Genomic DNA, 19,579 nt, shown 5'->3' with positions numbered 1-19,579 from the left:
GAAGCACGGATTTATGCGCAATAAACGCGTGCTACAGTGCACTAGAAGAGGTATAGTGTTGCGTTCGGTTTGTGCGCGTCATTGGCGGACGAAGTGCCGGCGTTGCAATCGCCCACTCTAGAACGGTGTGCCAGGGGGGTGAAACAAGACCAACTGAACTACAGACCTGCACACTTGGCAGGGTCCTATGGAGCAGCGTGCGCCAACTTTCGTTAGCTTTTTGGCCGTTGAGGGCGCTCGGTTGACCTGTTCGTCTGCTATGATCATCACCATCGTTTGCCATTTTGTGCACGCTATTTAATACTTTTGTTTTGTCTTTCTCTGCTATCTTGACATCAGCAATGAAAATAGCCATAATAACGACTTATTTCGCTCTGGAAGAGTATAAAAAACACCTTCCTTTTTGTCAACTTTCTTTTTGTCGGCACCACCTTGCCCAGTATAGAATGGATAATGACTACGTGGACAAACGACCAAACTGCCTTGTTTGAAGTGAAACAATGGAGGAGGCCATTTTCTCAACAGGTATATGTTAGCGCCACGTCGCCCGTAACGTTTCTAACCTAGCGGCGAAAGGCATGAACTAGAACATGCGCGCTGGAGCAGGACAACTTGTGCAGGTTTGTAGTTCAGTAGGTCTTGGCTGAAACTGTACTTCCTAGCGGCCACAAATTGCAGACGGTAGTGCCAATTCCTCCTGCAGTTACGTTTATAGCGAATGGTGTACGAGTTATCTCCATGACAACGGACGACCCAAACACGCGGGCGCGGGGGATGTTCGCATGGCATATGCTTCACGCGCGGACTGGTCCAAAATTGATCCCGCGAGGGCAGGTGGGCGGATGTATCGTCGTCCACGTGCTGCGCTCTTGGGTTTTCGTACACCCTTTCTTAGCTGTTATGGCATGTTCTAATTGGTTGCGCTGCTGGTCAACAATGGTAACCGCAGCGCTGGGCCAATGTGCGAGAACAGAGAACACATTTTTCATGTTTTCATTGACACATATCCCGTTACTCTTAGTCAAAAGATTTCTCAAAATGCACTATGTTCACGCATACAGCATTCCGTACAATGCAGAAAATGTGTGTCGACGCACCACAGGTGTTAACCCTTTCGGGGCTGGCGGTGTCAACACCACAGCACAAATATTCCGCACGCGCCTCAGTAAAAGAAGAAAATACTATTAATCTTTATACAATAGTTCCTTAGGGATCCCTGTTGCTAACGACATCGCTGTTCACTCATTTCCATTGAGCTGTGCGGTATAAGGAAGAAGGAGCAGCATGGTAGGCATGCGGTAAAGAAGCCGAGGCATAGAAAATTTTTACGCTTATATCTCACTAACCATTCGTTCTCCGCTCAGATTGGGTTCGATCCCGGCCGTGGCGGTCGAGTTTCTATAGAGGCGAAATTCTAGAGGCCCGTGCACAGTGTCATGTCAGTGCACCCAGGTGGTCCGAAATTTCCGGAGCCCTTCACTACGGCGTCTCTCATAGCCTGAGTCGCTGTGGGACGTTAAACCCCATAAACTAAACCAAACCAAACCGAACCAAACCAAACCAATGTTTCGTGAAACGCCTATCAATGCTCGCATCCCCATCGTAAATATTATTGAATACGTAAGCGCTGTGATTGAACACATTTCTGACGTGTGATTTTGACACCATCAGGGCACACGGGTTGCCAGCGGTAGCCATTGAGCGATGATAGGTAATCTTAAAATTAGCTTTCTGATAAATTGTCAAATGAAAATTTTCGCTATAATGCGAGGTGAATGTTCGGATCGAGCCTGGGCCGAAGGAGTCGAGAGAAGAAATGCACGCCTGACCTTGCGTGAAATCATTAGCTTGGCTCCTATTTGCCTTCTTTTGGCTCTCCTCACTGAACCCTGGCCTATCCCCCGTCGTCACAGCGGTAACCAGTTTTCAATGCATTTTCCGCATTCAAGGACATTGTATACATGCCGCTGTGACCTCTGCTATTTTCCTTTTGTTGCTCATATGCTGTATTTAGCTCAAATGCGGCTCCGAAGTGAAACATTTGAAGTTCTGAGCAGGTTATGTTGTGTGAACTGTTCGAAATTATATTTTGGCCTTTAGACTACACGTTCAACACCTTCGCTGAAACTTTCCATGTAAGTAGAAGCACAGATCCAAAACCATCGTTCAGTCATTGCGTTTATTTTTTACCAATCAAGCTGTCTGCAACAATGCTTCGCATTTAGGAACTGAAGAGAAACTTCTTGGTCATAACACACCAGTACGCTGAAGTAAGGCATTAATTCCCGAACCGCGAAAAGATTATTTTCAGCATAGGCCTTTAAGCTACGGCCACCATCTACCGAACTTCTTTCAACCTCCAGGAATCTTAAGAGGCAGTAAAATCAAATACGTTTAATTCGGTGCAAATATAAGGAGTTCTTTGCGCGCCTGAAGTATGCCGAAACATGCGCGTTCTCTTCACCCAGTTGTCAATCAACGCAGAACTGATGTTACTAGTACTAGATTCAAGCATAATTGCCAAATAATCAAAGAAACTCGCCTGGATGTCGCATGGACGTCCAAAACGTACATGGTACATCCAGGGGAGTTTGTGTTTTGTCTAGACGAGAACTTCGAACGTGTTACGAGACTTGTCTGCCACTCATGGCGGCAGCATGGGTACGGATTTTTTAATTTGCTCGCTTTAAATAGCGTTTTCCTGCTCCATCCGGGCCAGCGGACATCAAGAATCACATTTCAGCGCAAAAAGCATCGCAACGTGTCCTCATAGAACATCCGACGCCACAGCAAAGTAACCGTGTTTTCATATTTACAAGCTTCAATGCGCGGACATGCAAATGCGCGCAGCGAAGAAACGACGATAAAAAGAAAAGTAATCGACAGCCGCCGGGACCAGGGCACAGGACCCGTGGTTCTAAGCAGGCGCAGGCGGCGCTGCAGCAGGGTCGGCGGCTCCCGGTTCGCCAGCGGCGGCTCCGCCCGCGGCTCCTGGTTCAGCCCCTTCAACCGGGGCCGCTCCCGGCTCGCCAGCGCCCCCTGCCCCAGGCTCGCCCGCTGGAGCACCTCCTTCGCCACCATCTGCAGGGGCAATCTGCGTAGGAAGCACAGCTTCAATCAAGATGGCGGAAATTTATAACTTCGCCTACATTCGTCACGTCATTGCGGCAAATTCTGTCATGTCCATTTCCAATGCGGGGAATGGAGCGCTTGAATAGCAGCATTTCAGGATGCACACCTCATTTCCAACTCAGGCTCGGCATGGGACATTCTGGGACGTGAACGGGACCCTCGTCAGCGACCAGTAGTAACTGGTGTCCATGGTAACCTTGTGCACTGAGCTAGGTATGTCCGACATTTTTGCACAAAAATTTTTAACATTGTAAAATGGTAAGGTACTGTTATGGAAATATTGAAGGTAATAATTCTTCCGGCGCGTAGCAAAATTTTTCTTTTAAATCGTTACCATAGTTCGCATCAACCAGTTAAGGCTGCCATAGAAAACCAACGAGGAAAGCTTTTGGCGATAGCAAAAACGCTAATAGCAACAAAATGCAAACCTGCCAACGGGAAATGTGCGGATATATTTATTGTTATAGTGAAATTTTACAATATATTGTGACAATGGGCGTAGCCAGGCTGATGATGATGATGGCGATGGGCCACATACCCAATTGCCAGGAACTCCTCCTCAGATAAGACAATGATCTGGCCAGGGGACAACTTGTCCTCATTGGAAAGCACTGAGCGCTGGGCCTTGAATCCAGCACCTCCATCATAGCTTACGAGATGGATGCTCAGATCAGCTGGCCACTGCTGCGGTACACCTGACCTACCTCTGCGCCTGGTTCGCCGGCCGCCCCAGCATTCGGGGGGGCATTCTTGGCTGCCGCCTCGGTCATTTCCTTCTGGATGCCAGGAAGCCAGACCGCTCCGGCCAGCAGCGAGGCGAGGCCAGCCACGATGAACATGACTGAGTAGGTGTCGGGGAACACCACTGCGCAGATAAAGGGGAGGGTGGGGTCTCGTGGTCTGTGGAACCCTCGCTGGAGTGGAATAGCACGTGTTGCAAAGCACACTGAGATCCGCTGAAATCATTACCACGGCGCTCCATATAGAAGGAAAGACAGAGAAAGAAAGATAGGAAGAAAGAAAGAGAGAAAGAAAGAAAGGGAGGAAGAAAGAAGGAAAGAAAGAACGAAAGAGAGGAACAAAGTAACAAAGGAAGGAAGGAAAGAAAGAAAGAAAAAAGAGAGAGAGAAAGAAAGAGAGAATAAAGGAAAGAAAGAAAGGAAGAAGGAAAGAAATAAAGAAAGAAAAAAGAGAGAGAGAAAGAAAGAGAGAATAAAGAAAGAAAGAAAGGAAGAAAGAGAAATTTTGCTACACAGCTGAAGAATTGACCATTATCTTCATTATTTCCATACCTGTACTTTACATTATTCAAATATTTAAAAAATTTATCCAAGAATGTTCGTCATGGCACCGACAGCGTGTTTCAAATCTCTTCGAAGTGAGATCAACTTTTTTTTCCTTGCCTTTCCGGTAGTTAGGACTCTCACAGATGACTCAAGAGCCTTAGAAGACGACTTTGAAACTAACGCTTTCGGCTTTTTAGATTTGACAAAGGCCGCACATCACATGGTGGCTGCACTCACTGACTATCACCGGCCCGACCAGGCAGGCTATGCCCGAGGCTGCCCGGCACACTTGCAGCTGGCGCTCCAGGGTGCCCGCCTCGGCGAATCGCAGCAGCAGCGGCTCGGGCAGCATGTCCAGTGAGCTGCTGAGCCACCCCAGCGCGAAGCCCGCTGGCGCCAGCAGGAAGACTTCCTTGGCCAGCGCCATGAGGAATAGCACGCCGCCCATCAGGAAGGCCTGCACCGCCATCACCTGCGACAGGGGAATAGCGGGTAGAATTTAGGGCGAAGCCAATAAAAAACGTTAAGAGATCACTGCGGCACCTGCATCGAAGAAATGCGTAAGCATGACGTCACACTTTATGGGGTCACACCTTATGACATCACAGCAAGACGTCGACCAAACACTTCGACACTTTTCACGTCAACTGAGTCTCGTGACTGGAAGTCTAGACCCTCAAACCGGAAGTCGATCACTTATCGATCAGTTATCGATCACCTATCGACCACATATCGATCTTATCGAAAACGAGAAATAAGGATAAAAAAGTGACTGATGATATAGCGTGGTTAAACCAAATGCAAATCAGGTGCACTAACAATTCGGTTTTAACTTTGGTTTAGGTTTCGGTTCAGGGATTTGTTTTTCACTGTGAAGCAGCCTTCAAGCAAATATCGGCAAAATCGGAGAATAGGAGACTTAGAGCTAGCGCACTAAAACTGGAGGTGTCACTTCAGCTCCGCCTTAAGGGTATGATGCGATAGTGTTATTGGGTTAATGCCCATATTTACGAAATCGGTCATTCTCTACTTTACATTCATGGATCCCTGAAAGTCTTCATACCTCTCCTGGCGCAGTGGTGCAGCGCTTAAGCGATGCGCCACTGCCCTGGGATGGCAGGTGCTGCCCCCTGTAGGGCTTGCGGGACTCGGGTTGCTCTTCCCGAACTGCCACCTGCCATGGTGGGCAGTTTGTTCACAATCCAGTGGACATGTAATGACACTACAAGATCACGTCACCTACTCAATAAGCACTGAAACTCCCTTAGACGTCCTGTGGACGTCTAGGACGTCCATGGGACGTCCAAGGAAGTTTCAGTGTCCACTGGGTTGGCGGCTCACCTAGGTTGCTTCAAGCTCAAGCAGGCTTTCAGAATCGGCGAACTCGTGCTTAGGCGCTAACGCACTAGAAAACTAATCCAGATTCCCTCCTCCAACTTCCCTCCGAAGTTAAGCGGGTGAACCCGATGCCACCTAGCATATGCACGACATAAGGTCCTGTTTCCTGACTGAAATCTAGCTTAGTGATATACCCGTTCACTGCGCTCTTCTGTTTGAGTTTAGTATTATGGCGGAAATCTTTAGTACTTTTTTTTTACTTTAGTTTAGGTCCTTTTACTGCCTAATATTTTAATGCTCTTTTTAGGCCGTTGAAATGTCTTTAAGCGATGCTTTTAGGTGTAATGCCCTTTTCGTTTTTCTGCGGTCATTCGTTTTCGTAAATATCTTATAGTACGAGCTTTACCTATTGTCATCTTATTATGTCTCTTTTGTCCTCGTCCGTAATCGATTTAGAGCATTGCATCTTCATTACTCGAAGGGTGCCTCGACGCCCAGCACTTTTGTTCGGGATCTGGGACATCGGCACCAATTTTTTGCACAAACGAAGTTTAGCGCCGCTTTTACTTATAGCGGACGGTATACAGCCTTATTTTTTTCTGTGACCGAAATTCGCTCCAGTACTTCGAGCAGACGCAAACGCATACTCTAGGCATAAATTCAGAAGCTTCTCGCCAGTACCACCGGTTTGCTAATTTTGTGGACTCCAGAATGGAGTCTCGTGGTCACGATCCGCCATGTGCACCGGTGGGTGACATTGAAGCATCATATGTTTATAGGCCTGGCAATGGCACCATCCAAACCTGGTGATGGTTCCACTTGTGACATATCGCATACACCTGAGCCGTTTTCAAACAGCCATCAGCTGCCCTTCGTATCAGGTGAGCTTGGGGTATTTCAAGAACCGTTAGGCTTGAAGATTACGAGCGTGGCCCGAGCATGCATTGAGTCATTACAGCACCTGGTAGTGGTGACAACCCTTATAAAAATGGTCTATAGATAGTCTATAGACTTCTTAGACACTATTGCCTTCCTATAGATGTGTTTTTGTCTATTCATAGTCTATAGACAGTCTATAGACAGAAGTCTATTAAAAGTCTATGGCCACAAATCTTTAGATTGCCTATGACTGTCTGTAGCATTCGTATTGCCTATAGACTTCTCTAGGATTTGCATAGGCTGTCTACAGACTGAAGTCTACTAAAAGTGTAAGGCCATAAATGTATAGATTGCCTATAGAGTGTCTATAGCATTTGTACTGCCTATAGACTGTTATCTAGGATTTCTCTGTAGAGAGTCTATAGACTTTATAAACAGGAGTTTATAGACACTCTATAGGCTGTCTAAAAAATTTTGTGAAGGAAGAAATGATGGAACGTTAAAAACGACGCTGCAGAAGAGAGCTATGTGAAGTGCCCCCTTGCCTTGCGATGTTCTCCGGTGCTAAGCAGGACATCGTAGCCCACTCGGCCAGCCAGGTCTCCTAAGCCGAACGAGACGAGAGACAGGGTGGCCGACGTGCCGCGCTCCCGGTCCCCGTCCAGGGCGTAGTCATAGATACACACGCTGGCCGTCACCGAGAGAGAAGTGAGAGCTGAATGGGCCGCCAGGATTGTGCCCACAGGGATGTCCGGTGCCGGCTGCGCAAAACAGGGGTGCGGAGTAAGGCACCAACAGCGCAACCCGAGAAGTAAAAGTCCCCCAGTCTCTCTTCCTCTTCCCCTTCTTTATGCAGTTAAGCAACTGAGTTGCACCATATTTCTCTCTGCTCACTCCTCTGCTATACTTGCACTGGCCAAGCCCCTGCATCATATGACATGCCCACCAGAGGTGCATTTGTGTGGGCGCCAAAGCAGCTATAAAAATAAATATATCCACGGTGTCGATACACGGCAATGTGTAGTAAATCTTAACAGATAATCCGCTTTTTTACAAGGCCGCTATGCGCTTGCGAGCCTCTTTTCTTCCTGCACCGCTGGCTGAAAATGCAAACCGCCTGGTCCTATTGCGCATGGATTGGATTGGAGAAACTTTATTGATCTAAAAGATCAGTGAGGTGGGATGAATGGCCCCCTAACGGAGGGCGACCTATCCCAACCAGTCCGCAAGCTTGGCTTGTGTGTTCTTGTCAGGCTCCCTCAGGAGCCTAAGCCAGGCCTCCCGGGAGGGAGCCGGTAGATGGTCTTTTGGAGGTGGATTTTCCTTACAGTCCCATAGGATGCGTTCGTCTGTTTCTATGATACCGCAGTGTAAGCAGTTGGGATCGATGGATTGTGTGGTAATCTTAGAAGAATGGGGGTCATGACTGTCCCAGTTTGGGCTCTACCTAGGTTTCTGGCCTGTTGTCTGGTAAGGTCCGCATGAGGTGCAGGGTAAAGTTTCCGCGCCTCACGGAGCTGATTGGTCATTTCTCGGTAAGTGAATGTTTCGTTGATGTGAGACTCTGAGACACTCCCCGATCCCTCCCGGTCTGCTAGAGCTCGGGCATATCGGTTCGCCTTCTCGTTTTCGGCATTTCCCTTGTGTTCAGGGACCCAAACAATTTCTACGCGGCTCATTCTTCGGCTGTGTTTGATTAGTCCTGCGGCTTCAGAGCAAATCAGGCCTTTGTTGTAATTTTGGATCGCAATTTGGAGTCGCTAATTATTGTGCCTAAGCACTCGTCCCTGAGAGCTAAGGCAATGGCTACTTCTTCGGACTCTATTGCTGAAGTTCCTGTCGCTACAGCAAAGAACCTGGGCTGATCTTCTGTCGCTCGCACCATGGTGGCGAAGTATTTGTCTTCCTTTGCTCGGGCCGCGTCCACACAGACTGCAGCTGGGTCGCCACTGGATGTCTTCGATTCTTTTAGCATGGTTCGCTCTCCTAGCTGCATGCTAGCAGCGGCACACTTTTCGGTGCGCCGCAGAGGCGGTTACGTCTCTTTTTTTGAAGCCGGCTCCACCTTGCTCCCCCCCCCCCCTTCCTACATGGCCGCCATCTCAGCGCGCTTGCGCATGCGCAGCAGGCAGTGCAGCAGACGACGCCGCTGCGCCCAGCGTTGCTATTGCCTGCGCCGTCAGCCAAAGACTTTCAGTGGTCCTTGCGAAAGTGTGTGACTTCCGGCACACTTTTCGGTGTGCCGCAGAGGCGGTTACGTCAGATTTTTTGAAGCCGGCTTCCCCCTACTTGGCCGCCATCTCAGTGCGCTTGCGCATGCGCAGCAGGCAGTGCAGCAGACGACAACGCTGCGCCCAGCGTTGCTATTGGCTGCGCCGTCGGCCAAAGACTCCCAGCAGTCCTTGCGAAAAGCGCGTGACTTCCGGCACACTTTTCGATGTGCCGCAGAGGCGGTTACGTCAGATTTTTTGAAGCCGGCTTCCCCCTACTTGGCCGCCATCTCAGTGCGCTTGCGCATGCGCAGCAGGCAGTGCAGCAGACGACAACGCTGCGCCCAGCGTTGCTATTGGCTGCGCCGTCCACCAAAGACTCCCAGCAGTCCTTGCGAAAAGCGTGTGACTTCCGGCACACTTTTCGGCGTGCCGCTCGGATAGCGAGGGCCTCCCCTGGGTGGGACTCACCTCAGCGGCAGCTGCGGTTGGTGACGGCACCTTCTCGGCGTCCGGCGCCGGGGGCTGCTGCTCTGGGTTCCCTTCGGCCGGTGGTGGCTGCTCTCCTCCCTCGGGCGGAGCTGTGGCGGCTTGCGAGGTGGCGGCGTGCGAGGTGGCGGCGGTGCTTTCAGCGGCCGTCCCTGGATCGACCGACACGACGCCGGAAGTGGCACCCGACGGGGCGCCGGACATTGCGACGGACCCAGCGCCCGACGCGGCGCCGAGATTTGCAGCCAACGGATCATCGGGATTCATGGCAAGCTGCGCAGGGATGATACATATAATATGCACGCACATGCATACGTAGCCTTCTGACAACACGGTATAACACCTTCCTTTATGGCGACGTTGTTGAAGGCTTTCTTCGTTTGACAAGATCAGCTCACACTACGATTGGACACAGTTTAAGTTTGCAGTGAAGCGCCGCCTACATTCATAACCGCCAAATTATACTCGTTTGTTAAAGATTTTCTTGTTACCTAAACACGAAACCAATCGTACGAGAAAATTATAGGTTCAAAAATGTTGATTTATCTGGCTTGTTTGACAACACTAAAATGTTGATCTCGTTTGCAGTTGTGATTTTTCGTCATGGTAGTACAACACACTGCGGGCCATGGCCCAAGGTTGTCAAATTTATCAAGTTGTATTCTGCCATCAGAAACAGATGGTCATGATAATGGCTCGAAACGCTCTGTACATTTATTAGTAGCATAAAGAAAGGCTTATTTGTGAAAGTTTTGTTCGTTCGAACAAAACTAGAATATGCATCCCCCATTTGGAGCCCTAACCAAATCTTTTTGTTAACATCACTAGAATCGCTACAGAACCGAGCTACTAGATTCATTCGTTCATGTTATTCATATGATACCAGCATATCATCTTTAAAAGATGGTTGGTTGGTTTATGGGGTTTAACGTCCCAAAGCGACTCAGGCTATGAGAGACGCTCTAGTGAAGGGCTCCGGAAATTTCGACCACCTGGGGTTCTGTAACGTGCACTGACATCGCACAGTACACGGGCCTCTAGAATTTCTCCTCCAAAGAAATTCAACCGCCGCGGCCGGGATCGAACCCGCGTCTTTGAAGAGTTGAGCCTGACAAACCTTGCCTGTCGTCGTCGTATTGCCAGTATGTACTTACTTGATAAGTTTTTTTTTTTTTTTTTACAGCTCATTGCGTATTCCTCCCTGCATTAGCCCTCCAGCACGCATTTCACTCCGCCTTGGTCATCCCCTGCAAGTTTCCCGTCCACAGACTCATACCACAACGTTTTCTCCATCTTTCTTTCCTCGCTCAGCCAAAGACTAGAACGGCCTTCCACACAACGTCACTGCAAGCCCCTGTCCATCCTCATTTTTTAATCGTATAACTGCCATATTTAACGAATAACATCTTTGTACATAAAAGGGTGGAAATCTGGGCTGGTTGGTGCATGATCTGAGGCTAAAAACAGCGCTAACGGGGACGAAGCAGAGAGAGGGACACGACCCTGACTATCAACCAAGTTTTATTGCACGTTCACCGGTTAAATACCTCTCGTTCGTGCAAAAAATCTGTGTATGAATGCATAATCTCATGCCAAGTGCTTTCTTGTCTATCCCGCCTTCACACTTTCTCTTTTTCATCTTTTTTCTTCTTTTTTTGCACGAACGAGAGGTATTTAACCGGTGAACGTGCAATAAAACTTGGTGGATAGTCAGCGTCGTGTCCCTCTCTCTGCTTCGTCCCCGTTAGCACTGTTTTTAGCCTCAGATTGTACATAATGTTTGATTCTATCTGTACCCACGCCTTATGTAATACCCCCCAAATGGGGGGTCTTTAAGGTAATAAAGCGAAGTTAAGTTAAGTGATATTTGTGAAAGTGTGCCGCAGAAAGTACGGTAAAGGTACTGCGCACGATAGTGGTGCCAGAAAAAATACGCAGTCTATCTCGTCGCTAAAAATAGGTGCTGGTATGGAAGAATTCTAATTCCGGCTTTCAATATTGTAGAAAGGGTTTGAAGTGGCGCTAGTTACTCTCTGAATGTCTCGCGATCAGATCACATTCGTGCTTAAAGCAGCTTTCACCTATTTTCCTTCGCCTTAACAGACTACGGACGACGGACCGATTTCCGCTTGCAGATTCTACGTCACTTGACGTCCCGCTTCCGGTCCATGATGTGCCCGCCTGACCGGCGATCATCACGGTAAACCGTAGCACTATGGTGGCTAGAAGCCTTGCGAAACGCACTCCCCCTGTCTATTCCGCTCATCACTATAAACTCAGGCCTTCAAGTTTGCAGGGGTCTATAAGAGAATCAAATAAGCGCGATGCCTTTCGCTTTACTACATTCACTGGCACGGCCAGGCCCCAGCGACCAGAAGTGGGACTTCAGATGACGCCTAATCCGTGGCCCGTAGTCTGAGCCTCTTTTAGCTACGTATTCGGTCACCGGCTTGATTTCGCATGCGGCCGCATAACCCTGCCATTGCAGGTCAGTCGAGCCCTCCTCTGCTCCGGCTGCAACAGACCCTCTTTGCTTTCCAGACTGTGATGACGCTTGCAGGGTCTTCACTCATCCGACCCCATCAAACGGTTACGTTAATACAGCCCCTCAGGACATGAGGGGAGCAGGCGATCCAACCAGGCTTTTAGAGGGACCAAGGAATATGATGATTCGGTGTCAGTGCGGTTGGCGTCGCCAGCTGTGCGTTCACGCGATCACTACATGTCTTTCCAACCTGGGCGCTCCTATATTACTCCAGAGCGAAAAGTAGGGCATGTTGATCATGGTTCATGACGGGTACAGTAGCGCAAGTAAAAAAAAAACGACATATGTCCTGTGTGTCTTCTTGGTCTGGAGCAACGAGCAATAGAGTCACTGGATACGGAGACCCCGCAGCGCGGGCGGGACGGAAATTGTCACGTGCAGCATGCACCATGGAGGGACGTGCGATAGAGGGCGTTACGAGGTGACAAAAATTTGTTGAGCCACGCCGGCAAGAGTGATCGCGGTTTCGAAATTCTGAAAGCTGATAAGACAACAGCTAACGGACAGCTAGAAATTTCTTATAGCAGACGGCCACCTAAGTGCAGTCAAAAGGTTATTTACAAGTGATTAGTGAACCAATTTACTACTTAACGTTATTCACCTGTTTTCTAATGTCCGTCAAGAATGGTGTTACTATGCAGCAGAAGTGGTTTTCAAATTTTGGAAAGCACGTTTTTAAAAATTAGTGGCGGGCTTCGCTAAAACGCCTAGTATATACCAGAGATTCAGCACTCTCCGGAATAAGTTATGTATGGCCCCACATATTCCTTGTGCACCTGGCTAAGTTTCATACCACTTTTTTCACTTTTTTAGCCAGCAGGACAACGAAGGAACGTTCAAGACATGTCACTGCAACAGCGTTGTTCCCTGAGAAAGTCGCCCGCAAAGCTTTAGCTGTGATAAGGGAGTAATTACTCACTGACATCCACTCAAACGCTGTCATACGGCTACAAAGGAAAGCTATACAGCTTTCTCAGAAACTTCGCAGTTAAAGAAAAATTTGAACCCGAAACCCCAACTTCATCGGAGCAGTCGCTCTACCAACTGAGCTAACCGGGACGGCAAGCTTATGGTAGGGCGTGAGCGAATTGATCAATAACTCGAAGTGGGAACAGTGTTGGTCAAATGTTTCGGGGAATCCCCCAAGGTGGAGTAGATTTTGTAATAAGGGAGTAATTACTCATTGACATCCATCCAAGCGCAGCCATACAGCTACAAAGGAAAGCTATGCAGCTTTTTCAGAAACTTCGCAGTTAAAGAAAAATTCGTCCGCCAGCTGTAGCTGGCGTTGTAAAACGTTAGGATACCGTCCAATGTGGTCTATGGCTCCTTTGGTCACAGGCCACATCGGTTCAAGAAGTTCAAGGACCCACCTCGTTATGCTCGCCCTCTGGCTTAGGCTCGCCGTCTGGCTTTGGCTCGCCTTCGCCCCCGGGAGCTGGCTGTGCACCGGCGCCCGCTGTCTCTGCGTCTGTAGGCCCGTAGATGGACGGAAGAGGGTCGGTGGCGGACATCCACACAGGCCTGTGGGCGCCGCGCATCCAAGGTGTGAAATGCGATCCTTTATCGGCAAAGGAGAGGCCTATAGTAATTTCCGCAACCCTTATGGTCATCCCGAACCGTGTCCAGAAAGTGCGAATAAAATAGGCGTCAATGCACAGACCACTGCAGCTTCCTCTTTATTGATGCGTTAGCATTAGAGCGGTCGTCGCACCAAACCCCTCCGCCGGTTGTCAGGAAACTCCCTGATTTATCGAGACAGTGATGATGTCATGGGTGTCAAGTGACCACCAAAGACCAATCACAGCTCACCGCCAATTTTGAAAACCTTTCAACATCGGAGGAACTGGCAGGCTGCGACAGTATCGACATCGCTACCAGAGGGGGCAAGCGCTGCCACACTTTATGGCTGCAAGCGGGATTCGAACCCACGGCGACGAGAGCAAACCAGCTTCGCTGGCCACCACCGCATTTCACCACTACGCCATCGCCGCAGTAAATATGCCGCTTGTTTAACTGCCAGTCTCTCGCACTGCACTTTGGATGGTCACACATAACTGCTCTTTGAAATGACTTGGGACAACAAAGGGGCGACACAAGCCCTGGTGCGCAAAAACTGGTGCCGTCCCTCTATTGTCCCAAGTCATTTGAAAGCGCAATTATGCGTGACCACGTTAACTATCAACTAGCCCAGTTTGAAAACCGCTTAATGTACTTTGGATGTCATCGTCTTCATCAACTTCCATGCGCGCGCAATGAATACAGAACACACCGCTTTCGCATTGCGCTCTCAAGATGTCTTAAGCATCTCCATAATTTTTTCAAGCAGGCACGGCATCTATTGATAAAATCTGAATGAGCAGTTTTTATAACCTCCTCAATAACGGTTCCACTGAAAAGGACGGTAGAAAGGTGCAGGCCGGCCCGACTCCGCGGTGGACCCAAGAAAGGACGCAGGCGCAAGTAACAGATAAAAGCAGTGCATCGTATTATCTCTCAAACAATGTGAGACCTGCCAGAAGGTCGACTAACCGGTTTATGAGCATGGATCCAGCCAGGGCGTTGAGGGATATGGCGCCGGAGACCAGCAGGGCGCCATTGAGTCCGTAGGTTTCCACCAGGCCCGCCAGCACGACGGGATACACGATAGCCGACACCGAGAAGGCCCCGTGGTATAGACTCAAGGCCTTGTGCCGCTCTGACACGAAGTGCAGGTGCAGTGCAGTCTCGCCCACGGCCATCGATACTGCCGCACCGAGCCCTGCAGCGGGTTCGGGCAAAGGGCGTCGTATTCGCTTCGCATAGGCGGGAGAGATCGGGCTCTCTAAGTATCACGTTTCTTAGTGTATCGAAATAAATCGCACATTCCTCAAAATGTTTCCAGTGTCATTCTTGAAAATATGCTATTGGTGAACATGATTTCTTTTTAATGTTTCTCTCGTTTAGATTACTGGTTTTGCGTGCTGAATTCTTTTCTGAAATCGATTAGGTCAGAACCTTAACTGTAGAAGGACGGCAGATTGAGCGAGTTGGTGTTCCATTGTGACATGAAAATTCGAACAGCGCTAGACAACAGGACTAGAAAGAGGAAGAGACAAACACGGCGCTGAACCTACAACTGAATTTATTTGAAGGAAAATGTCAATATACACAAACAAAAATGGGCACACGTGCGCACAGTCATACATAAAAGTTCAGATAAAAACTACAACAAGCCACAACAATCGCACGTGTTTTACCTGCCTCCAAGCTACGCTTTGTGCAGCAATGTTATGGAAGCGCGGCTACGGCCGCTTATCTGTTTTTTTTTTTCAGCCAGCGTCCGCCTCGGCGGACGCGGTTGTTGCTGCGACGCGCGTCTTTTCTTTCTTTTTTTTTCTCTTTCCTGTGATCTTTTAACTCTCCTCTATCTGCACGTGGCAGCGGTGGTGGCTCGGCTGGAGCCAGTTGGCAGCCCTGTGTACTTTCCTTTTCATTCTTCTCTCAGTCGCAACAACAACAACAGCAATGTCATTTCTTTCGTTGACAAAGCTAAAGAAGTTTTGCTAACGCAAGCATTAGATTTTCTGGTGATGTCGAATGCTTCGGCGACTTCTCTCGTAGTCTTGTCGCTATGAAAAAAATAATTGTGTGTCGTCAAAGAAAAAAAAGACACGAACCTGGCAAGTCATTGCTGTGTGTGTAAATGCGTACCATTCTTTGACGACACATAATTGATATTTTTTCATAATGACAAGACTACGAGAGAAGCCGCTGAAGCATTCCACGTCACCAGAAAATCTAATGGTTGCGTTAGCAAAACTACTTTAGCTTTGTAAGCGAAAGAAATGACATTGCTGCACAAAGGGTAGCTTGGAGGCAGGTACAACGCGTGCGATTGTTGTGGCTTGTTGTAGTTTTGCCTGAACTTTGATGTATGACTGTGCGCACGTGTGCCCATTTTTGTATGTATTCTTCACATTTTCCTTCAAATAAATTCAGTTGAAAGTTCAGCGCCGTGTTTGTCTCCTCTTCTTTCTGGTCCTGTTGTCTAGCGCTGTTTGAATTTTCTTGTCACCAGAGAACCTTAACAGTTTGCGTAACGGTATTTAAAACTGAGTGAGGAATATTTACGATCTTTTCACTGCCATAACTTTAGATTAGGCTTTCTTCAGGCTGTGAAGTCGCGTCAAAAGAGGTCTCGACCGATAATTTCCGCGATATTGAGGTCTAAGTAGGCCTGGGGGACTGAGAGCTCCCAGAGTCGTGCCCTAGGCTGTCATAAGAACCCGCAGAGACTGGCCCGTGTGTGCCATAGAGTATACGGCATTCACATGGTGCGTAGCTGTCGCTTTTTGCGCCACTCCGTCCAGTCATAGGCGTATAACCGACAGCACAGGATAATGATGGCGAAGACGCGGGCGTATACCCTACGCAAGCCAGTGAGCACCTTAGTATGTGCACGCCTCGGCGTTGCGCTTCGCCACTCAGAATGATAACGATGACGATATTTTCAGTCACAAACCCAGTTTCGTACTGAAGGAGTGCCCTTCTTTAAGCCCACATTTTAGGCACCTTTGACGAAGAGATAATCGAATATAGATGGCAGACAGACTCATTGCATGTACATAGAAACTTCATGTCCATACCAGACATCATTACACAGTTCTTTAGAAAGAAAATGGCGGCTCTCAACCGAACAATGGTCGGACAGCTAAGGCCTCACCGAGGCACTGCAAGACGGGTGAGAGGACAACACTACAGAGTGCATTTCATGAGAACGAATAACTCCATCGTTAGATGCAGTACAATGCACTGGTCCTGTGACGCCATGGATTAGCACTGCAATTCGTAAGCTGTGGTCTGCATTTCGAATCCCCTTTTCATCATTTTTTTTTACTTTTTGCCACAGCATCAGCTGTTGCAAAAAGACCTCCCTCCTCCCCACCTCCAGCCCTCAGAAGACACCGTGGCCTTTGTCTGCATGAAATCACGTCATTGTATAGCAAGATTACATGACTTGTTGTCCTGGGTCAAATAATGGATTGGTTCCATTACTGATTCCGCGGCCCATTATTAAGCTGAACAGTCGAATAGATTCTCTCCATATTTGTTCCGCATGGCTTTCACACATATCGCTGGCGCCCAAGCTCCCTTACAAAAATTTCCTTGGATAGTCTATAGATTGTCAACAGCCTTTTGTCTAAAGGTCCATAGACATTCTATAAGCAAATCCTAGAGAATAGTCTATAGGCAATACAAATCCAATAGACAGTCTGTAGAGAATCTGTAGGTTTATGGCCGTACACTTTAGTATACTTTTGTCTATAGAGAGTCTATAAACTGTGAATAGACAAAAAGAAATACATATAGGAAGTCAATGGAGTCTATAAGAAGTCTCTAGACCACCTACAGACCACTTTTACAAGGGCTGCCGTCTCATTACGTGAAGGCACCTGCACTTTTCCTTTACTAGTATCCTCTGAGTGCGTTTTACCTGCCAATTTAGCTACTCAGCTGCTTATGGGCCTACTTTCTTGACCAGGATACTTTCGGAACCGGAAGTCGTGGCACTGTTCCTTTGAGGGCATGCAAGCGCGCGTGGCTCTTCCAGTTCGCCCCGAAGTACCAAAGGTACGGCGAGTGGGGCTGCGCTCACCGCAGAAGAGTGCCACCACGGGTACCATGAGGTAGATGCTGCCCAGGATGAAGCAGGCTATCTGGCCCACACCCACCATGGCGGCACCGGCCGCGGACAGCGTGCGGAGCGGTGTGGTGCGGCACATCACAGCTACCACAGGCGCTGCAAGCAGTATACGGCAGACTGTTACCGTTACCAGGATCGGAGTACCGGTGTACCGGGAGCCCACGCGCATCCAATGCGCATGCGCAAATCGCCTTGATGGCGCCAGATGGCTCCCGGTACTCCGGTACCGGTAACGGTAACACGGTACACGGTATGCTGAAGGTGTCTATGTGTCTCTGCAGCACATTGACATGGACAATAGACTCTACACTGGTATGAACTGACTTCATATGGGGCCCAGTGCAATCTTCCCACCTCTCATGCAAGCAGACCATGGTTGCCGTTAAAAGGACAGGCTTCGAGTCCAGATGGAGAAGGAACCGTTGCATCGGTGAGGCTTCATAGATAAGCACTTCTTTGCGACTTATATGAGAACGAGTCACATACGACAGCGTTTTTATCAACAGTTTCCTGCCATGACACTACCTATATACACTTAAGACTATGTCACGGAGAGAGGCTTCGGATAGACCAGCACTGGCTAAATCTGAGATCAGGGGTTTTAGTGCTAGCTTTTTAAAAATCGTCGTGTAATACAGATGCTGACTAAAAGGTAGGATACGTACAGATGACCGTAAAAGTTTTTAAACGCGACAATTACAACAAGGCTTAATTACTGGGTGGTCCATGCACGCAGCCGCAAACAAAAAGGTCTGCTTTCAACTTCCCTGCGCGAAATGCACAATGCACCGCTCAACGCATTGCTACGACTCTGACCGGCGGGAAAATTAAGAGGGTTTTTTTGTGGTTTCAGTGTTCTGATAACTTCTCTGGGCACCTTCGTACAGCGGTACGAGCAGAAGAGTTCGTCTGCGTCTCTTTACGCTACAATTTCAAGCTCAGTTCTTGTTAACTACACTCGTGCCATTATGGTATCTGAACACTCCTGCCGCCGCGGTGGCTCAGTGGTCATGGCGCTCGGCTGCCGACCCGAAAGACGCGGGCTCGATCCCGACAGCGGCTGTCGAATATCTACGGAGGCGAAATTCTAGAGGCCCGTGTACTGTGCGGCGCAGTACACGTTGAAGAACCCCAGGAGGTTGAAATTTCCAGAGCCCTTCACTACGGCGTCCCTCATAGCCTGAGTCGATTTGGGACGTTTATCATCATCATCATCATCATCATCATCATCTGCGTTGTCCATAAGCTGAACCCTCTTTGTTAGCCTCCACGTTTCTGCCCCATAGGTGAGTACCGGTACAGCTGTTGTGTACTTTTCTCTTAAGGGATATTGGTAAACTGCCATTCATGATCTGAGAGAACCTTCCCCATAGACCAAACTAAACCTGAACACTCCTGACCACAATAAAACCGCGAAGAAAACTACCTCGAATAAGGCTCGGAGCAGAGCGAAACCTACTGAGCGTGTAGGCGAGGCTGTAAATGAAGGCGTTCATCCAGGCCACCGATCCCTTGGCTTCGACGCTGAACGCCTCTCCGACGGCGTAGAACATCACCGGCAAGGCCCGACGCAGCAGCGAGCAGCAGAAGACGTTCCAGGCCACCGCGCCCGCCACCATCCAGCTGTGTTGGCCGTCCGGTGCGAGCGGCTCGGCCGGCGGTCCGGGCTGCGCTTCGGGTGGAGGCTGTTCACCCTCGGGTGGCACCGCCGGTTGCTCCCCTTCGGGCGGAACCGGCGGCTGCTCTCCCTCAGGAGGCACCTGCCCTTCCGGAGGAGGAGCCGCCCCTGGTTCCTCAGGAGGCTTCGGTGGTTCCTCGGCCATTCGTGCGACACGCGAGTGCTGGTGCAGCGGTGGTCGGAGACTTCTGGCGTATGCGCTGAACCGAACGCTGGTGGCGGGTTTCCGGGAACCTCAAGCCCGCGAAGCAGCTAAGGACGCCTTTTTGCTGCAAGCCCTGTCCAGAACGAAAAGGAAAGATGGCTGCTCTTTGTGGCCGACCTTGAACGCGCCTC

At 49.2% G+C, this 19,579-nt stretch overlaps 1 protein-coding gene across 1 annotated transcript; it reads right to left on the bottom strand.

Moving 5' to 3' along the window:
• Nucleotides 1-2,917: 2,917 nt before the first annotated feature.
• LOC149366544 (uncharacterized) lies at nt 2,918-19,388 on the bottom strand. Its single transcript, XM_089571261.1, has 9 exons — nt 19,025-19,388; nt 17,518-17,661; nt 14,412-14,640; nt 13,253-13,403; nt 9,317-9,607; nt 7,181-7,396; nt 4,656-4,890; nt 3,837-3,997; nt 2,918-3,094 (listed from the first exon to the last, which is right to left on the bottom strand). The coding sequence occupies exons 1-9, from the start codon at nt 19,386-19,388 to the stop codon at nt 2,918-2,920; spliced, it is 1,968 nt and encodes a 655-aa protein (XP_089427387.1).
• Between the last annotated feature and the right edge of the window lie 191 nt (nt 19,389-19,579).

This window comes from Amblyomma mixtum, chromosome 1, assembly GCF_055824585.1.
Source record: "Amblyomma mixtum isolate Tamu chromosome 1, ASM5582458v1, whole genome shotgun sequence".
In the NCBI taxonomy this organism is placed as follows: domain Eukaryota; kingdom Metazoa; phylum Arthropoda; class Arachnida; order Ixodida; family Ixodidae; genus Amblyomma; species Amblyomma mixtum.
Note: the sequence above shows the minus strand (reverse complement) of the source record. Positions and strands in the feature narration are given on the sequence as shown.

What these genes read in the sequence shown, in the direction of transcription:
- LOC149366544 (XM_089571261.1), bottom strand. Translation starts at nt 19,388, where the DNA reads ATGGCCGAGGAACCACCGAAGCCTCCTGAGGAACCAGGGGCGGCTCCT. An exon ending in CAGAGGGCGAGCATAACGAG is followed by an intron (nt 9,608 to 13,252) that starts GTGGGTCCTTGA and finishes ATCCCTGCGCAG; the next exon opens with CTTGCCATGAATCCCGATGA. An exon ending in GCACCGGAGAACATCGCAAG is followed by an intron (nt 4,891 to 7,180) that starts GCAAGGGGGCAC and finishes CCCCTGTCGCAG; the next exon opens with GTGATGGCGGTGCAGGCCTT.